Genomic DNA, 22,507 nt, shown 5'->3' on the forward strand with positions numbered 1-22,507 from the left:
GCAAGAGTTTATTAATGTTTGAGCCTATGAAACTTTGGTAATCATGTGCCGGCTCAACATGTCTTCTCTACTAAACTATTTCATTTTTTAAAAATTAAAATTATCACATTGAAAAAGAAAATCATTATGCAAAAGACAATAAAAATTCTTATATTTTTATTTATGATTTTTAACCTAATAAAAATTTCTGTGAAACAATTGTGTATTTTCATTATTTCTCTGCTCTTACAAGAATGTGCTGTAACACACATTCTCTTTCTTTCTCAGCTATATTCTCTTCCCTTCATTTCCAACCTTTCTCTCCCAACTCAAGACCAAAAACTCTTCTTCTTCTTCTTTACCATCTTCTTCTTCTTCATCTTCATCATCATCATCTTCTTCTTCTTCATCATCTTCTTCTTAACCATCTTCTTCTTCATCATCTTCTTCTTATCCCTTCTTCTTCTTCTTCTTCTTCTTTTGCAAAACAATAACAAAAACCTGGCTTGAACCTCCTTCAACCTCCACGCGTTCCTATCCAAACTCTCATGCCATTCTTTCTTCGCCTATCCACCAACCACTACACACCATGGAACCTCACAAATTCCAACGAACCAGCCCCACCCACTAACCAAAATCTCTCCTTTAGGAGAGTCTCGCCCCTTTCCTCGCTCCGAACCTCCCTGGACTGCGTCTCTGATGGAGGGGTTGCGAAGGAGGTGCCGGTTCGGCTTCCCTTTGTGGTTGTCAGGAGACCCACCGAAACTTCTAGATTCTTCTGGGCTGGGAACTGCCTGCAGGTGGTGACCGTAGACGGTGGCGCCGCGGATGCTGACGTTGACTTCGATGATAGGGTGTTGAGGGTGTGCGGGTCCGTTGTGAGGGAGTTCTTTATTCCGAGAGGGGTGACGGGGAACTATGTGGAGTATGTGAAGTGGAAGCTTCTGCATCGGGTTTTCAGCTCCGCCCTGCAAGTGCTCGCCACTCAGGTTAGTCCTTGTTTGCTTATTGTTAAAAAAATCTGTTTTATGTTTTCTAATAGTTATTTGTCTCTGCAAGGCATCTGGGTGTGTATGGTGTGTGCTAACTGCAAATTAAACACTAGCTTCTAGCATGTTTGCATAAAATTAGCTCACACATTGAAATTAGTAAGATGAGAGAGTTTCTAGATATTAACTTAACCACCAATTCATATTTAGTTTATAGAGATATATATTTAATTTGTTTTCTTATTTTTTTTTCTCTTATTACAAGTGCTTAAAGGAAAATTTTCTCCCAACATGGTCTTTGTCCCAGGAGCACATTTCTGTTTTTTAAAGGTTTGCTCTCCGAGTTCTTGAATGGAGCATTTGAAAAATTAAGAAGGGAGGGGGATAAAATGTTTCTTGGGTGTTATGTTATTTCAGTTTTTAAGATACTTGGTGGACACAAATAAAAAGATTCATAACATGATAAAATTTGGGGGAAAATTGATTGTTGAGTAGAGTGGAAATACTTTATAAATCGGGTTTTAAAATCGGAAAAGTAAGTATTAATAGAATAAAAAAGGTTGTTAGTTTTTTTTTATTTGGGTTAATTGTTAAACTAAAACTGTTGAAGTTGTTATGTGACCATCTGTTTCGTGTTATGGGGTTAGATGATTAGAGTGTCCTTTTGAAAATTGATAGTACCTTATGTGTTAATTCATGTGGAAAAGTTTAAACTTTGTTTATTAGTCTTTTGCCATATGTCATGCACGTATCATTAAGAGTGTGAGTGTGAGAGAGAGAGATGAGACTATGTGTCTTAATTGTGTGATTAATTTGTTTGCTTTTGAAAATTGGCAACCCCTTTAGTGTTAACATGAGGAAAATTTCATACAGGGCTTATCAGTCTGTTGTCATGTGCTGTGCATATCATCAGGTGACTGCACGCACCTTGTGCAAACACACGTTTGAGAGATTGTTTTGTGTCTTATTGGGTGGTGGGTTTGTTTTCTTTTGAAAATTGATAATCCTGATGAATTGATTTGTGGTAACATTCAAACTTGGTTTTTACCAATCTATTGTCACATCATGTTGCTACGAGGGGAGAAAGAAGGAGTGAGCTGAATATGGTTCTTTGTATCTTTATCACATAATGAATATGTTGCACATTTTATCCTTCTTTTAACTGTGATGAAAGTTCTTGTAGGTCTAACTGTAGCTGTTTGGAATGCATGTGAACTTACTGTGTTATAATGGATTGGTCTCAGGCAATGTTTACAGCCATGGGAGTTGGATTCTCGAGTTCTCTTCCATCTGCTGCTGCCCTTAATTGGGTCTTAAAAGATGGCATTGGACGTCTAAGCAGATGCATCTACACTGCTAGTCTAGCATCTGCTTTTGATACAAACTTAAAGGTATTTTAATTTCTATTTTTAATAAAACTAATTTCTTGGAGTTACAAGCACTGTATTCTTATATTTGATTATAAAGTCAGCTGAACTTAAGAAGTACAGTGATTTGAAGTGATGATGGTGATTGAAACTTCAGTTTGACATGCACCAATCATGTATAAAGAAATCTGATGAATCTTTCTTTTTGTCTTTTTGGTACCTGCTGTACAAAGAGGGTCAGGTTCACTACATCTGTTCTTTTTGTTGCAAGCATTGGACTTGAATTACTTACTCCCACATTTCCTCGATGCTTCCTGCTTCTTGCAACTATTGCCAATATTTCTAAACAAATAAGCCTTGCTTGTTACTTAGCAACTCGGGTAAGGATCAGACCCCTACAGTGTATAGTTCTCTACTATATTTTTTTCCTTTTTTAGATGTCTCATGTTTGGAGTCATTCTTTGAATGATTTTATACTTCTAATAGAATTTCTTTTATGTATATCATCAATCTAGAGTGCTTTTTAGTCTATGTAGTCCACATGGTAATTGTGATATATGAAAATAATCTGTATGGCAGAAAAATAAAGATAGCTGCATTCTAGTTAGGCATTGAATTTATTGGACTTGAATTTATTGAACTTTCTAATATGAAATTATGTAACAATGTTAGGGGTTAGAAAAGAAGATTTAAAAGAATTGTCCAAATCTTGTACCGCTGATATCATAATTCATTAATTGATGATGTGTTTTTCCTTGCGGTAACTACTTTTGTAAGTCATGTTAGTATGTTTAAAATTCAGAGATTTGGTTGCTATGTATGGATGATATTAGTGGATGTTACGTACCTGAGTACGTAAACTAGCCCAGTACAACCTCTCACACACTCACAGAGCAATGAACGATGACAACTAGCTGAAAGAAATAAACAATAACTGGGAGCAAGATCTCCGTCAGTTAACTGACAGCATAACCTCTCTTACAAAACTCACAAATCAAAAGCATATCTTAACCCTAATCTTTCCCCTTATTTATACTAATTAATTCCTGCTCAAAAGATACTGATTAATATAAAATAATCCTATAGTTATCTGATACAAATATATTTAGCCTTATTTACTATATTTAACTTATACTGAAAATATGGCTTTGTTACTCTAATTATCCTCTGCTGAATATTTTCTCAAATTATCTCTTGTTACTTTATTTAATTTCCCGCCCATCCTAACTGCTGTTCCCAATCGTTTGGCCTGGTCGTCCTCCCTCGTCTATCGCTCGGCCAACTAGCTCTCCGCCTTCTACCGTTCGGACTGGTCGTCCCTCCTTGTCTACCGCTTGACCAACTAACTCCCCGCCTTCTACCGTTAGGCTTGGTCGTCCCTCCTTGTCTACCGCTCGACCAACTAACTCCCCGTCTTCTACCGTTCGGCCAACTAACTCCCCGCCTTCTACCATTCGGCCTGGTCATCCCTCCTTGTCTACCGCTCGGCCAACTACCTCCCCGCCTTCTACCATTCGGTCTGGTTGTCCCTCCTTCTCTACCGCTCGGCCAACTAACTCCCCGCCTTCTACCGTTCGTCCTGGTCGTCCTTCCTTGTCTACCGCTCGGCCAACTAGCTCCCCGCCTTCTACGGTTCGGCCTGGTCGTCCCTCCTTATCTACCGTTTGGTCCTCGCCTTCTACCGTTTGGTCCCCTTCTCTCTCTCTCCTATACCTCTTTCTCTCGTATACTCTCCAGCCCCTAACAGTGGACCTCACAGTCATTGATGTACTTTGTGCCAGTATTTCGCATGTTTTTGTGGAATGTTTAAATACAAATAGCTCTTATTTCAGTGACATAAGATAGATGGTAGCCATTATTATGTAATACAAATATTAGTGGACCTCACCGTCATTGATGTACTTTGTGCCAGTATTTCGCATGTTTTTGTGGAATGTTTAAATACAAATAGCTCTTATTTCAATGAGATAAGATAGATGGTAGCCATTATTATGTGTTAGAAGTGGACTTTAAGCCTAACTCAACCCCACAAAACCGGCTTGTCAGATAAGGTTTGCACCTCACTTGTATATTATAATTTGGTCTTATCTCTAGTCGATGTGGGACTTCCAACACACCCCCTTCACGCCGAGGTATAGACATCTCGTGCGTGATAATAGAAATTAATGGGTGGTCCGATAGCGGCCCGACAACGGATGGAAACAGAAATGCCCACTTAGAACTCGTTAGGATAGGCTCTAACCATGGCTCTGATACCATGTTATAAATAGAGAAGATTAGGAGAAATCTCCCTTGTGTCTTTTGCATACACATAGGATAGTTTATTTATAATGTAAGATATGGGCCAAGGCCCTTAATACAGAATGGGCTGAGCCCAATTAACATAAACACACATCTTAACATCTAACATTATGTAATACAAATATACCATCAAGTATGTGAATGGGTCCTCTGAGCATTTTTACATTCCAGTAGCTGCTGTGTCCTTTAAGCATTTATACTTTTAGGCCACTGCAGTGTTCTTTTAGCACTTTTGCTTTCTAGCAATTGTTGCAATTTTTGAGCATTTTTCAGCTTTTGGCAACCGCTGTATATCCATTTTTGTCCTTCAACAATTGCTCTGTTCTCTGACCATTTTAATAAGCTTCACTGATATGATACATAACCTCCAACTTGAGGGGGGAAGTGTTAAAGATATTATTATTTAATTTATCAACTCCAACAAAAATTGACCGACATCATTTTTGTGCCTTATTATTGTATCTCTTCTTTGTTGTAAATAAGAATACTTGTGCTGTACCCAATACACAAAATTTATTATGTTCCTTCTCGACTTCTCTCTTTTCAACGTGGTATCTGAGTTTTCCATCTTCCATGATCTATTTGCAACTAATCCTTTCAACACAAACTTATAAAACATGCTCAATAATGCATAAAACACTCTGACAGTATGAACTGGTTATCTTGTCTTTCTATTTGATGGTTGCGTAATTATCTTTTACCCAACCTCATCTACAAGAAAGTTCATAAATTGAAGATGTATTTTTAAAATTCAGGCTTTTGCCTTGTGTATTGTGATTGATAACTTCTTTGACCCAAAGGTGGTGTTTTAACATTTTTTAATCAGTCAGCTGTTCATCAAAGTTTTGCAATAGGAGACAACCTTGGTGAAATATCTGCTAAGGCACAGGTGAGTATCTGTATTTCTTTCTTTCTTTTTTTGTCCATAATATTTATCTTGAACAGGCTATTTTTTAAATTTTTTTTATATATTTCAGATTCAAACAGTGTGCTTTGACATCCTTGGTCTTATGCTTGCTGCACTTGTTAACATGTGTATAGAGAACCATCGAAGGTTGTTATCCACCTCCTTTTTGTATAAAAATATTACTTAAACATTCTTATTGCTCATTTGGCATATAAGACTATAAGTTGGCTAATCTGTGTAACTAGAGCTGACTGCAGGGCATTTTACCTTCAGAACTCAATGAACATATCTTTAAAAAGGGAAAACAAAAGCATATGTTATTAACTTGAAATTATTTTCTGGCTTGCAAGGCAACAAGCAGGTCTGCATTACCTTATCTATCCCTTTTTTGCTGCAATGGATCTCTTTGGGATTTATCAAGGATTAAAGCATGTACATCTGCAAACTTTGACTAAGGTAGGCTTTCTGGAGCTTGAAATATTAATTTCTCCATTACTTTATTTATCTAAGGGATATAATTTCTCTGAATCCAAGGACGGAGAGGTCCTCCAAAGAAGATTGTAAGAAGGAAATCGATTTGATTGCATATCCCATGATACGAAAACACAGAGCTAAATAAAGATGAAATGAGTCATGCAAACTAACAACCAACTCCAACAGAAATATGCTCTAACAAAATAACACAATGCCATATTAGCCTAATAGAATCTGACTTGCAAATCTAACAGAAATCTTCAATATTCCTGATTTTGTAATAAAAAGTTATGCTCTCAAATTTGGCTTAACATTCGTTTTCTACTCGACTTGGACTTCCACGTTGCGGTCTTCTACATTTTATTTCACGACATTATCACTTTCTAGATTCCTTATTAGTTTTTTGCCTTGTTGGGGTGTTATTTAGGATAGGCTTGAAATTATTCTGAGCACTTGGATTGAGCGTGGATATGTGCCATCCCCTGCAGAAGTGAGCGATAAAGAAGGAGTTAATTTTCTGGGATTTAAAGGTGATACACAAGACTCTTCTATTCTGTTTAATACTGTCCAAGTTATGTTTTTCAGTAGTGTACTTACACTCAACTGATACAGTTCATTGGTTAGGTAAATGGTCGTGGCCAATTAGAATAGGGTGCTTAAATCCCAAGGACCAAATACCAAAGTGGTCTATGAAGACAATACAGTGTATAACTAAGGAGGATTATTACTTTGTGTGCGTGGAGTTCTTCAAAGGATTAAAGGGAACTAAAAAGGTGAGCTTTATTATGAGGGTATCCTAATTTAACCTAAACTTTCTCATAACATCCTACAAAGTAGTGTTTTCTAACTGTTCTTATTTTTCTTGTTTCTATGGGTGCTAATCCATCTAGCAGTCTATTCTTCTTTCCATTCGCGAAGGAGCCGAAGCAGCACACATAATCATGGGTTTGTTGCAGGTAATATGACTATTCTTGTTGTTGTTTTTTCAACTACCATGATTCATCACTTCTAGCTACTTGTTTGGATCTTCTCTTGTCATGAGGAAAACACAAACAGTTACAGTTTGCCCACAATTGTGTGTGTTGGGTCCATTAAACTTGCTTTGTGAATCTTTTCCTTTAACATGAAGAGAAAGGCTACCAATACATTTATTCAAACACAACTCACAAAATTAGGAGTCACATTTCATGAGTTTCACTGTGATTTTTGTAATTTTTAATAAATTTTAACTGTGTCAGAGGACTTTACTATCTGACCAAAAGAATCCACAGATTCAATAAATTAATTTGATTCAACAAGATGCAATGTTTAAGCTGAAGCCAGTTTTACATATATTAATGATCTTTTGACATGGCCTGAAAAACAAAAAACAATGTTTAGGCTTGCTACATCAGAAGGGCTCTACTTATGAACAGTAGTAGGTGGGAGATTATTGTAGAGGAAAACAATGCATCAGACTCAACAATGGAAGATTGGTCTGTAATTGTTGAGAATGGCAAGAGATCTGCAGAGAGGGATGTGTCTAATTTGATTGACCAAATGGTGGAAATGGGTTGGATGGTGAAGAACATTCTATTGTCAACACAAGAGCAGATTCGATACAGTTTTGTGTGTGATTAAACATAGTTTTCAAAATTTGGTTGGCTCCTTATTTCAATGGGAGTGTTTGGGGATATAAGATACCATTCATTTTAAGATTAGACTAAAGAATAAGGTGAAAATTGTGCTGTGTATACTGTATAATACAAACTTTTTGTTGCAGGTTATTATTAAGGTCATGCATTGAATGCATACACATGTATTCCTAAATTGTATTATTACACTTACACACTAGAAAAAGGCCAATGTTATCATCTTTCTCTTTTCTTGTTTATATAATTTATTATCTATATGTACATGATAAGGTTTATTTAAACAAGCTTTATAAACACTTCAAGAACAAAACATAACAAGAAAAATTGAGTTTTTTTTTTTTTCAAAAAATACTGAGATAAAATATACATAAATTTAATATGTATTCTCCTTTTCAAATATAATATTTTAAAAGAAATATAAAAGTTTATAAGAACATATGAATACAACCAGTCATGGAACAAAATACATGAAGAAGAAAAAGAAACATCCAAGGAGGAGAAATAAATATTATATTATTCATTTGTGTTATTGTAAGCAAAAATAACCAAATATTTATGGAGTAAAAGAAATAGTTAAAGGAGACTGAAACACTGAAATCAGACACTGCAAAACTAAACTACAATTTTACACACAGCAGTAGTGGATAGTAGCTGTTCTCATATCTTATTCTTTCTTTTCTTCTGTTTTCTTACTAAATCTGCAATAACTACAGTCAAAATTTCAAAATAATTTTAACTATAACATGTTATGCATATCAATTTAATTTATTATTAAAAGGTATTTGAATACATATTTTTCTAAACATGTATACAAAATGATTATAAAATAAACACATACAATAAAAATAGATTTTAAAAAGGTTACATCCTAAAATATCAAATTATATATAAATTAATTTTAGTTTTCTAAACAATTATTTTTCTTTTATTTTTTTAAATGAACATTATTCTAACAAAAACACTCTCTCTTACCTTCTTTTTCTGTAATAGAAAGACCTGTAGTTTTCTATTTATCCGATAAAAAAAGGTATTCAAACAAAAAAATTATAATTAAAAATCATATATACAATATAACATATATCATTACTTGTTAAAAATAAGTATGAATTTTATATTCAGATTTATGTACTTCACAGAGATGCTATTTCTCTATTTTCTACTCAGCTTCTCTCCCTTCATTTTTAAGGAGGACGATTCACCCATCACCTCCAAGGATTTTACTTTCAAGGCTTTTACAAAATCACCCTTATTTAAAGGGTTTATAATTTTTAGAAAAACGATAAAATCTGGTCATGGTTGTAGTTAAAGATTCTATTTAAAACAAAAAACATTTTTCTCTCTGTTATTCTTGCTTATATTTTTCTTTCTTTTCTTCATATCTCACTCTTCTCCTTTCATCTTCTCTTCGCTCTGCATGCTTCTTCTAGACACACACATGCAACTTCGTTTTCTTTTTCGCAAGTTGATCTTAATAGCTTTGGCTAGATTGGGCGTATCAGTTAGTGATGAAAGTGGATGGGTAAGTGGCCTACGTGTCATAACCTTGGACACACGAGGAATGACATATTAACTAGAAGTTAGTTAACAACTCAACTAAACTATTCATAACCACATAAAGATATGCAACAAAAACATAGGAAACCATACACACATACCATCTAAGGATAAACCTGTTCTGATACCATAAATGTAATAATCCATAAATCCATAAATCCATATACTATAGTATATAGCAAAGGTCCTTCATATTTGATGTTAAAGCATCACATAGGACAAGGAGTACATGTATCCTAATTACAATCTTCCAAAATATAGAAAAAGTTTTTCAAAATAAAACATCAAACTATTTTTACAAACTCGTAAAAAATAAATATATCTTGTAATCTACATGCATCTTATTAGTTTTCTATGTCCTTAGGTAATCTCACTACTGATCTATATTTGTACTTAACTCTTCTCACGTGAGTAACACAACCATAACAAAGAGTAAAACCTTGTACAACAATACAAACAAGGTAAGCTGGAATAATTTAAAATATCACAAAAGATTTAGATATTATAACCATAATAAAGGATTTTTCATATAACTATTTATAGATTTAAACATTATGACCATAATAAAAGATCTACCATACAATTTTAAACATACTATCTTTCATGTAACAATCAATAACTTATCTCATCACAAACAATTTCACATCACATATATTCAACTTTTCAAAGACATCCTAATTGAACAAGACCTTCGGATAACTCAATGTATTGATTAGACTTTAAGATCATGCACTTGTTATACTTGCCTCCTCTTTTCTTCGCCCCATATCTCAATCAAACTAGTATAACATGGTAAATCATTTATGTCTAAGTTCAACCATGAATTTGAACTCACACACGATGACCTTCTTCAACTCTCGCTCTAAATATTCTTTTTTATATGAGTCCACTAACACTTAGTTGAGCTAGGATTGTCCTAATACAAGTCATTACATCAATACACTTCATACATTACTTAAACATTTGCATCTCTACCCTAGATATTTCTAACTCTTACTAGTTTCAATTTTAATCTTTTGTTTTATCCATTCATTCAACTGATTTTTATTTATATATTGGTTTCAACAACCCTCACCAACAGGTACTTCTTACTACTTCCATTGCATTTGTATTTTTTTAGATATTTTTCACTTCTTCTTTCTTTCCTATAAATACGTCACTCTAAGATAATAATAGACATAGATGTTAACTTCTTCACCAATGAAATACGTACCAAATGATGTCCAAATGCGAGAAGTGGAAAGATGAGAAGATGAATGGCAACAATAACCAAAATGTAGAAGGTGATTAAAAAAAATTGAAAACAGAGTGACCAATTGTAGTTTGTTGTACTTTCAAATTCATATTAAAATTTTGACTTGCAAAAAAGTTAGTAAGATTGAGCAGATTCAGTTTTAATTTAAGAATCCTATCCAATTCACACTTGACTTTTTTTCGACCTCTTTTATCGTACCATCTTTATTTTACTTTATTTATAAGTATAGATGAAGTTAAATATAAATCATTTGTATAACTTTATTGTCCATAGTTTTTATTTTTTTTAGGTAGTTTTATAATTAAAAAAAATTAAAATTAAAAAACGATCAAATTGAAAAAAATGGTTAATTTTTAAAAAGAATCACAAAATAAACTTGATAAAATAATTATTCTAATTTTAAAAAAAATTATTTAAAGGATAAAATTAGAAAATAAATGTAGACGCCACAAAGGAAATTCTCTTTATATATAAGTATAAATAGTTTTTATTTTCTTTTTGATAGTTTTATAATAAAAAAATATTAATTTTTTAAAAAAATTGTTAAATTTAAAAAAAAAATCGTAGAATAAACTTGATAAAATAATTATTTTAATTATAAGAAAATGATTTAAAGAGTAAAATTAAAAAACACATTGAAAAGGAAATCCCCTTATAATAATATATAATAATTGTCATGTGTTATTTTTTATGATAATAGAAAATAATAAATTATTATTATTATTATTATTATTATTATTATAAAATCAAATATAAATAATTTCAGAACTTTATAAATAGTTTTTATTTATTTTTATATTTTTATTGATTAAAAATAATTAAGTTTAAAGAAATGATAATAAAATAAACTTGATAAATGTAACATTCCATTTAAATAGTATAATCACTGCTAAGGACTATCACAAAATTTTTAAAAGAACATATAGACTTAAGAAAATATATAAAATAACATTAAGTTATCTAGCATAACTATACATATATTCTATATTTACAATTCCAAAAGAAAAAGAGACTAAGAATGTACATAAGGTTTCTCAAAAGATAATTATACAAAAGATAATTATACAAAAGACATATTTTAAAAAGACATATTTTAAAAGGAACTACATCTTTACTACATCCCTCTCCAAAGCTTGCTCTACTGAGACATCTTCATCCTCTACTGAGACATCTTCATCCTTTACTCACACCTATCAGATGATCATTGCAATAAGAACCTAATATACACAACAACCAAACAAAGGGTAAGCTAATGTAAACAACATCAAATATAAAATGTTAAAATTTCATCATACATCACATTTCATGCTAAACTAATGAAAGATCTTAATCATGCCATGAACCTAGACCTAACCATATGGATATTGTATGAATGTGGAACTATGGTGAGTTATCCGTGTTGATAGGGGAGCCATGTAGCCGAACTCATATCTCACATTGTGTTTTTTATGATGACAACATAAATGTTTTATAGTTTCTTGCACATCTAATTAACAAATTGTTGCTTGATTATATTTGTGTATGTGCTTGAACTATTTGTGATGTATATTCATTGTGTGAAAATAATCTTTGATTGAACCATTTTGCACATAACATATCTGTGTGAATCAATAAATTACACTGATTATACAATCTGTTAAATTCATCAGATATCAATATATGCTTAACTATGGCAAAACAACAAGTTTTTAACCGATTAGAATAAGGGTATAATCGATTAAAACTCGTTGTTATGCCTGCATATGTTTACTGAGTGGATTGATGTTAAGTGGATTGATGTGATTTGAATGAAAAAATTTTCAAAATTTGCTTAAGTATGAAACTTAACCGATTATGTTATTTGTCTAATCGTTAAAATGCATGTTGATTGAAAACTTGTTTCTTGATAAGTCATAATTGTCATAATGATCATATTTTTAAAAGCTATGACTTGTATTAATTGCTTAATCGATTATACGCTCTACTTAATCTGTTAAAATCTGAAAAACGTAAATCTGGTATAGCAGAAGGAATTGCTTAACCGATTACATTATTTGGCTAATCGATTAAAATGCGTCTGCACTAATATATCTATAAATAGATGCATTGCTCTTTGAATTCAACAACTTTAATGATTCCTAACTTTCATATTTGACCTGTTTGTTGAGCTTTTATTGCATGTGCGTCAGAAACTCTCTAAGATTATCAAATTTGGAAGAAATTCTGAAAGATTCTTGAAGAATTCAAGTGCTGTCATATACTGATCATATCTGCACAAGTGAGGTGTATTTTCTGGAGATCATATTCATTTGCAATCAAGAGTGAATTGTGGTTCCTTGTTGCTACGGGCCAGGAAGAGGACTTAGATAAGTTGTAGTGACTTAGATTGACTATCTCTAAGGGTTGACAAAAAAAGGTTGTTCTTTCTGGGTTACTATATTGGATTTGGACTTAGAGAGGACAATACATTAAGAGGGTTCTCTTTGTATATCTTGCTTGTAGAACTCAATCAATATAGTGGAATCCTTCCAATCTAAGGTTGATTGAAAGAAGACTGGACGTAGGCAGGTGGGTCGAACCAGTATAAACAACAGTGTGATTCTCTCTTTCCTTACACTTTTACATTACATTTCATTCTTTGTTAATTGCATTTTGAGGAAACTCTAGAGATTTCAAAAAGTTTTTCAAAAGAACAATTTTTATAAAGGGAAATCAATTCACCCCCCTTGGTTGAGAAACTTGGCCTATTTTTTTTCTACAATTAGCACCAGAGTTGATTATTTGAACTTTACTCAAATTTTAATCAATTAGGTTTCAGTATAATCGATTAAATCGATCCTGATGGCCTTTGTTTCACAAACAAACCACCTTTTGTTTGCAGGAGAAAACTATCCCTTTTGAAAAATTCGAATGGAGATTTTCTTGGAATCAATTGATAAAGGTGTATGGGATGCAGTGATAAATGGTCCCTATGAGCCTGTTAAAGTGGTTAATGGAAAAACTGTGAAAAAGAACTTTGCTGAATGGAATTCGGACGGAAGAAGAAGAGCTCACTGTGATGTAAAGGCTAAGAACATCATGTCATCCGCATTGACAATTGACGAATTGTTCAGGATATCAACCTGCACCACATCAAAAGAAATGTGGGATGTCCTAGAAGTTACTCATGAGAGTACTAATGAAGTAAAACAGGCCAAAAAAAATTCTCTCATTCAAGAATGAGTTATTCATAATGAAGGCAGGAGAAAACATATATGATGTTCAGAAGAGATTCACGCACATTGTAAATCATCTTGTGACTCTTTGTAAGACTTTTGATAAGGAGGAAATAAACATCAAGATTTTGAAAAGCTTGAACAGAAATTGGCAACCCAAGGTTATATCCATTTCGAAAACCAGAGATCAAGCCACTATGAATATGGCAACCCTCTTTGGAAAGCTCACGGAGCATGAACTTGAATTAGGAAGACTGAGGGAAGAAGAAGAGAGTGAATAGAAATATTCTATTTCCCTCAAGACTATTAGCAAGATTGGTTCAAAAAAGCATGATTGTGATGCAGACTCAGATTTGCCAAAAAAGGAAGTATTAAACATGATGGTAAAGAAGTTTTCAAGATTTATGAAATCTAGAAATTTTGTATCTGATTTTGTAGGAAATGCTAGTGGAAACAAAAGGAGGAGCAATGTTGTTACTTCCACATGTTATGAATGTGGCAAAGAAAGGCATATCAAACTAGAGTGTCCAGTCTTGAAGATGAAGTAGAAAAGTGATGAAAGATCATATCAAGACAAGAAAAGAAACAAGCAGAAGAAAGCCTATATAGCTTGGGAAGAATGTGATTTAGGTTGCTCTTCTAGTGATGATGATGACCAAAGTCTAGAAGAGGAGACGAACCTATGTCTCATGGCTGGGTTAGTGAACTCTGAAAGTAGTGGTTGTAGTTTCAATGATGAACCAATAGAAGAAAGATATTATCAACTGTTGGATGCCTTTCAAGAACTATATGCAGAAGCCATGGAGCTCCAAAACAAGGTTAATCGATTAAACAATGAGAAAAGGATTTAGAATACAAAATCAATAACCTTGTTGATGATAATACTTGTTTGAAAAATAAACTTGATGTTACTTTACAATATATTGAAAGTGCTAAAACTGAAGTTAAAACTATTGTTAAAGACTGTATTGATTGCCCTGCTCATATAGAGAATATTGAATACTTGACTAACACATTATCTAAGTTCACTCTTGGAAGATCCAACTTAGAAGTTGTTCTTGGATCATGGAGAAGAGTAATTAACAAACAAGGAATAGGTTACACGGGTAAAAGCAATAGAATAAATTCAAAGAAATTCTCTGATTTGAGTAAAACTTCACCTATTACTTACTTCTATTGTAACACTATTGGTCACATTGTTAAATCCTGTTATTATAAGAAAGTTGGTGTTCTAAAGGGAAAATTTTAATGGATTCCCAAGGAACCAACTCTTGTTACTAACATGAAAGACCCCAAGTTCATTTGGGTACCTGCTTCCAAACCGTATGACTCTTTTGCAGGCAGATAAAGGAATTGGAGGTACCCATGACTCAAGGAAGGCTAAAGGGATGAATCAAATACTCCTTGAGATCTACATGTGGTAACATGGTCTTATATTTTGTCAATCATACATTATTCATTATCTGTAACATTCTTTTTGATGTATGTGATTGATCTGTGCTTGATTAATATGTTTTTGGTATGGAACTGGTTTTGCAAATTTTAAACGATTATGTGAATAACGTAATCGATTAGACATTTCTTTGTATTTTCTCTATTTTTCAAAAACCTGAGATATGTCATTTTTAATTGATTAAACAACTTATATAATCGATTAGAATTCTGCAATGTCTGCTATGGTTGATGTTTCTGTGTGAGGGATTAATCTAATCGGTTAGAAAACTAGAGTAATCGATTATGTTTGGAAGTTGGGCTTTTTAAACTTTTAAATTTTCAAATGGGCCGCTTCTAAAATTTAACCTAATAGGTTAAAGGGTGTTGCTCCCTCCACCACCCCAAGTGCTTATGCACCTCCCCACTATTTTCTTTTATTCCAAAAATACTCAAAACCTCTCCACTATTTTCTTTTATTCCAAAAGTACCTTACCCGTCCACACTATCTTCAACAATCTTTCTCTTTCTCTCTCTGCATTAATGGAGCATTCATATGGCTTAGATTTAAACTTGTGATATATTGCAAAATATAAAATCCAGAGGAAACTTCAATATTAATGCTTCTACCACTTTCATTTTATAAACTTAAAAATTAGATGCAAATACAAAATAATAAACATAATAATATTAATAGTAAATAATATATTATTATTATATACTAACTTTATAATGACGAAAGAACTAAATAAATTCCAAATATTTAATAAATAACTTTTCTTTTATATTTTAAGTATTTAATAATATATTTATATTATTTATCTAATAAATTAAATACTTTATTCAAGTTATTTGAGTCAAACATGTCGGTAAGTTAAAATATAATATAATGTTAAAAATTATAGATATTAAATGTAAAAAACACACATATATATAAACATTTTTCTAGAAATTTAGAACAAAATTTTACCATTTATTAAGTAATTTGAAGGAAAAAAAATATATTGAACAGTGAAAATAAGATTAAATCAAATTTATTTAAGGGAAATTGTAAATAAAATTTTGCAATATATCACAAGTTTTAATCTGAGCCATGTGAATGCTCCATTAATGTGGAGAGTGAAAGAGAAAGATTGTTGAATGTAGTGGGGAGGTGTATGGTATTTTTGGAATAAAAAAAATAATGGAGAGGTGTAGAGTATTTTTGGAATAAAAAAAATAGTGGAGAGGTGCAGAAGCAGTTGGGGTGGTGGAGGGAGCAACACCCTAGGTTAAATTGTTCAATCGATTAATTTGTTCTTTAGCCATTTTGTATTAGCAACTAGAGTCTAACCCTATTGATAACAGTTGAAAAACTGTTATTTTCATGCTTAAAGTTGATACTAAAAGCAACCTTTAGACTTAGAAACTAGCTTGAAATCATGCCTTTTGTTTATATTTTCAGAAATAAGAGAGCTGGACAGGTTTATGCTTGATTTAAGTGTTTTTGTGCAGGTTTTGAGGTGAATTTGGTGAAAGAAGTGAAGAATAAGAGAGAGGACATTAGAAAAGACAAGAAAGAGTGCAAAAAGGAGAAGTCGAAGGCACCGCTCAGCGGCAAACTACCGCTGAGCGGCACTCAAGAGGTGACGTTGGAACCGCTGAGGGGCAAAATGGCCGCTGAGGGGAAGAAAGAAGACGCGCAATCACCGCTGAGCGGCACTTTTTGGGCTTGGACTTTTGTAATCTTTTGTAACTCTAGATTAGTATATAAGGGCTTGCATGTCCTATAGTTAGGTATCTTTGGCAGAAACGAGGCAAACACTCTCTTTTTCACCCCTTTGAAGGAGGATCTTGGATGCTCAGGCTACCTCTTCACCTTTATTGGGTTTATTCTTTCATACTTTCATTGTAATTCATCTAGGTTCACCATGAATATGGTGAACTAAACCTTGTATGTTTGTTGGGGAGTCAAAGTAATCTCTTGAAGCTCTCATATATGGATTTGTTGAGTACATCTTTGAATTAAGACATATGCTTTCTTTCATCATTAGTTAGGGTTTTTCCTCTTTGATTAATGCTTGCATTGTTTAACTCATTCTAATGCATGATCATTGGTTTTGTTGATACGGACACGTACGGGGAAATCTAGATCCGGGGAATTTCTCCCAATATTATACTGACAATATTATATTGGCTGCCTTTAAGCTCCTGCGCAAAATAAACTAATCATTAGGAATGCTAGGAATTGTATGAACTATTTGATTAGGGAGAAGCCATCTAGAATGGTACTTTAGAGAGTGGCATTAACAATGATGATTTGAATGTTGAATTCCTAAAATGTATGAGAGTGGATGAGATGAAATTGACCCCCAACAACATATTCATTCATATATTCCATTGAAAGTGTTTATCTTTTGTCTTTGCCATTGATCAAAATTCATGCATACATGTTTATTTTCTGTCTTGCATTTTAAACCCAAATATTTCGTTTGTAAGTCTTAGTTAATCAAGAAACCACATAACTAAACTAGGCCGTGAGTCCTTTGGGAAGAACGATACTTGGTCTTACCAAGTTTTATTACTTGAACGATTCGGTCATACTTGCCGATTGTGAAACAAGTTTGTGACATCATATTTTGGTGCTTACAAATTTGTCCATCACCTATCTGAAAAAGAGATTTTCATAAACCCGGATTCTAAAATGGCCTCCTCATCTTCATCTCACCGTGGTAAAAGAGTTTCACGAACTGCGAGACATGCCAGTCCAAGTGGCAAGATTAGCGATGAAGAAACATGGTCGACGTTTGTAGGCTTCAAAGGACTCATGAATGTGATCTCTCATAATTTCATGAATCTGCTGTTCTTTAAGAATGAAAGTTTTCTGTTTCAAGAATGACTTACATAGTAGGGACTAGATAAATTCATTCAAATGACTGGAGATTACTACCCTGACCTTGTGAAGGTGTTCTATGCTAATATGAGGGTAGAAGACGGCCTTATATGCTGTCGGGTGAAAGGAGTAAATGTCATAATCGATGAAGACAGGTGGTCTTTTATTGCTTGTCTGAAATCAGAAGGACACAAATCACATCTAGGTGTTCCTAATATCAACAAAATGGACATTTACAAGGACTGTTTGAGATTTCCAAACAGGCCAAGGGCTTTCACTCTTTTTCTGAATGAAGGTATGAAAAGAGAAGAGAGATTATGTGCGTTTGTTCTAGCCTGGATACTATTACCTGGAAGAGGTTATCATGCCCAGTTAACCACTAAAGATATTTATTTGATTCATGGTCTAAGAACTAAAACACCAACTAACTAGGTTGTTGCCATCAGTGATCATATGATCAACATAGAAAAACTACGAACACTTTATCTTCCTTATGGAGTGTTCATAAGTAAAATTTTGAGGCATTTCTACGTCGACATCATTGATGAAGAAATAGTGGGATGCAGTAAGATAAATGAAATCTGGAAACCTACTCTGCATCATATGAAGCTCAAAAAGGATGAGAATGGTTGGTCATTCAAGGATGAGCATGCGTCAATTATGGAAAAGGTTGGCAAGTTTGAATACTCATTCAAGCCACAAACTAAGTTTGAGAAATACATGGTAGAGAAGTTTAAGAGACACTTAAAGATTGTTAAAGATTAAATGTTGCATATTATTCAAAATTGTTTTGAAAATCATTTATGTGCTTCATTTTGAAAATCTGAATTAATCTTGCAGAATCATTTATACTATCATATCATTTCTGTTGCTGTGTAAGATGATATCATGCATACATATACTGCAATTATACTATGTACTTTATATCTATTGCATAATCTCATTGATTATTTTTGCAAATGGTATATCATGCATCATAATTGGTATACTAAACTTTGTACTTACTCTGATACTTTGTATACATATATACTATGTCATATTGTGTTCAATTGGAATTATGAGCTATGTTTAACTAGTATGAATATCATATTTGCTCAATATTGTTGATATCATTTACGTGCTAAAATGCCTTGTGGGGGAACATCACATTTTACAAATGGTGTGTGAGAATTTATTTTGATGTATCTCTACATACACTTTATTTCCAATGTTATTTGTATTCTTGATTGCTAATGTCCAAAAGGGGAGAAAGTAACTGGAAAAAAGTTTCTTGTTGTGCATCATAGAAAAAAAGGAAGATTTTTTATAGGGGGAGCCCTGTAGCTGAACCTATATCTTACATTGTGTTTTTTATGATCACAACATAAATGTTTTATAGTTTCTTGCACATCTAATTAGCAAATTGTTGCTTGATTATATTTGTGTATATGCTTGAACTATTTATGATATATATTCATTGTGTGAAAATGAAACTTTGATTCAAACACTTTGCACATAACATATATGTATGAATTAATCGATTACATTGATTATATAATCTGTTAGATTCATCAGATATTAGTATATGCTTAACTGTGGCAAAACAACAAGTTTTAACCAATTAGATTATGGGTATAATCGATTAGAACTCGTGGTTATTCCTGCATATGTTTAGTGAGTGCATTGATGTGATTTGAATGAAAAAGTTTTCAAATTTTGCTTAAGTATGATACTTAACCGATTATGTTATTTCTCTAATCGGGTAAAATGCGTTTTGATTGAAAACTTGTTTCTTGATAAGTCATAATTGTCATAACAGTCATATTTTTAAAAGCTATGACTTGTATTAATTGCTTAATCGATTATGTGCTCTACTTAATTTATTGAAATATGAAAAATGTAAATCTGGTATAACAGAAGGAATTGCTTAACTGATTACATTATTTGGCTAATCGATTAAAATGCGTCTGCATTGATATATCTATAAATAGATGCATTCTCAAAGATTCTCAAAGATTCTTGAAGAATTCAAGTGCTGTCATAGACTGATCATATCTACACAAGTGAGGTGTATTTTCTAGAGATAAGATTCATTTGCAATCAAGAGTAATTGTGGTTCCCTGTTACTGTTGGCCAAGAAGAGGACTTAAAGAAGTTCTAGTGACTTAGAGTGGGGTATCTCTAAGGGTTGACAGAAAGAGGTTGTTCTTTTTGGGTTACTATATTGGATTTGTGGTTAGAGAGGAGAATACATTGAGAGGGTTGTCTCTGTATGTCTTGCTTGTAGAACTCTATCAATATAGTGAAATTCTTTCAATCTAAGGTTGATTGAAAGAAGACTAGATGTAGGCAATTGGGCCGAACCAGTATAAACAATAGTGTGATTCTCTCTTTCCTTATACTTTTACATTACATTTAATTCTTTGTTAATTGCATTCCTTGAAAACTCTAAAGATTTCAAAAAGTTTTTTTAAAAGAATAATTTTTATAAAGGGAAACCAATTCACCCCCTTTTGGTTGAGAAACTTGGTCTATTTTTTTCTACAATGCACTTGTGGTGGTCTCTACTGCTCTGTAGAGCCATTGTCAATGGATTTCACCCTACCACACACAAGGTTAGTCTATTCCATGTCTTAGGCTATGTTGAAACACCTTAGACTAGGATCTCCTGCTACTCTCACCACATGCATCACTCCTCTCTAATTGAGAATAAATGACCATTAGAGTGTAGGATAACCCCTAAGACTGAGCTTTCTACATCCATACTAAAACCACTTGATACAAACACTTAGAATTTCTCCTTAGAAACTCTTAATCCATCACACTTTGAAACATACATCAACCTTATTCAAACCATCAATAACATTCAATAGAACATACCAACTTATGCCATAAGATACATATCAATGCTTAGAAGAAACCACTAAAGTAAAAGAAATAGATAATAAAGATTGACCATCATGTACATTGGCGTTGGACAAAAATAAAACATAGAAGTTTTAGATGGTTTTGTAGATAGTTTTAAGATAGTTTGGAAAAAATAAAACATAGAAGTTAGTATAGCGGTAGTTAGGAGGAGTTTAAGTAGCAGTTAGGAGAATTTTTAGTTAGTAGTTATGCATTTTTTGTCTTTAAAGGGGGGTGTTATAGTTCTAGTTGTGGAGTATATTTTTGTTTTAGAAGAGGGCTTGTCTTGTGTAGAAGGGAATTTCTTCCCTTGGAAGTTGTTGGATGTTTTCTTGTATTATACTTTTCAGAATTAGAGTGTTATATACATTGTACAGTAAGATTTATGTGTTAATTTCTTAAAGTGAATTATAAATCTAGTTTCTTGTCAACAAGAAACTTAAATAGTTGGTCTGACTTGTCGGATCAAGAAGGAGGGAAAGAATAGAATTAAATACTTTGAAGCGAGGGATCGGTGAACTGGAAAAGGTGAGGGCATGGCGTTAAGAGATGAGAAAAAGTTTCAAAAAATTGGAAGAAATGATATGGGAATGCAATAGGATTCTGGATGTCCTGATTCATAAAAGGGAATCTTAAAAAAGGGAGAAATTTGTTGATAGAGTAAGAAAGGGTGGGAGAGAGGAACTTCTTCATGACTGTTGATAGGGGGAGTTATATCTAGCAAAACTCATCTCACATATGTGTTTTTTATGATGAACAAAAGAAATGTTTTATAGTTTCTTACACAACAAATGACATAACAATTGCTTGAATTTTACTGTGTTTGTGCTTAAAATGATTGGTATATGAATTCATTGTATGGAAATGAATCATAAGTTGAAACATATTGTACATGGTATATATGGAAGAAATAATCGATTAAACTGTCTATATAATCTATTAAATTTCTTCAGATTTAAGTATATGCTTAATAGGGAAAGATAGTTGTGTATTCACCGATCACATTAGTTGTACAATTGATTAAAACACGATGTTATGCCAACATGTGTTTGCTGAGTGCGATGATTTGTCTGGAATGAAAAATGATTTTGAAATTTGCTTAAAGTGTCTATTTTGTGAAAATCATTTTCATAAAAACCCATAACTGCCTATAACGGTCATATTTGTTTGTTGTTGGCTTGTATGATTTGTTTAATCAATTGTATGCGCTATTTAATCTGTTTAATGATACAGATGTAAAACTGTTAAAGCAGAAAGAAAAGCTTAACAGATTACATTAATTGCATAATCGATTAAACTGCATCAAGATTTGAAAATCTATAAATAAACGCGTTGCGCGCTCATTCAATACAATTCTATGAACTTACACTTTCATAACTGACTTGTTTGTTAAGTATTGATTGTAGGAGCATCCTAAGACTTCTAGGAGAATCAAGATCATACATTTGGAAAGAAATCATCAAGATTCTTGCAAGATAGTTGTGTTGTAACATTGTTGATCATATTTGCACTTTAGGTGTATTCTTTGAGGATCAATGTCTTCATTACAATCAAGAGGATTGTGTTCTTGTTGGTGTGAGCCAGGAGGAGAACCTGTGTGTTCTGCATTGATAGTGGAATTGCTCTCAAGGTGTAAAGAAAGTTGGGATTGCTTTCTGGATTTG

The 22,507-nt window shown here is 32.8% G+C and overlaps 1 protein-coding gene across 3 annotated transcripts; it reads left to right on the forward strand.

Moving 5' to 3' along the window:
* Nucleotides 1-249: 249 nt before the first annotated feature.
* Nucleotides 250-7,895, forward strand: RUS4 (root UVB sensitive protein (Protein of unknown function, DUF647)). Of its 3 annotated transcripts, none has more exons than XM_047311943.2 (10): nucleotides 250-968; nucleotides 2,213-2,359; nucleotides 2,569-2,715; nucleotides 5,463-5,525; nucleotides 5,614-5,690; nucleotides 5,894-5,999; nucleotides 6,445-6,547; nucleotides 6,630-6,790; nucleotides 6,908-6,973; nucleotides 7,398-7,895. In XM_047311943.2, exons 1-10 carry the CDS (start codon nucleotides 528-530, stop codon nucleotides 7,635-7,637), a joined length of 1,551 nt encoding a protein of 516 aa, XP_047167899.1. In that variant the 5' UTR covers nucleotides 250-527; the 3' UTR covers nucleotides 7,638-7,895. The 3 variants fall into 3 exon arrangements, with proteins under 3 accessions (XP_047167899.1, XP_047167900.1, XP_047167901.1); XM_047311944.2 differs by having other exon boundaries at nucleotides 6,911-6,973; XM_047311945.2 differs by having other exon boundaries at nucleotides 251-968; nucleotides 6,642-6,790.
* The last annotated feature ends 14,612 nt before the right edge of the window (nucleotides 7,896-22,507 follow it).

Source organism: Vigna umbellata, chromosome 5 (genome assembly GCF_029865625.1).
Source record: "Vigna umbellata cultivar VRB3 chromosome 5, Vumbellata_1.0, whole genome shotgun sequence".
Taxonomy (NCBI): Eukaryota; Viridiplantae; Streptophyta; class Magnoliopsida; order Fabales; family Fabaceae; genus Vigna; species Vigna umbellata.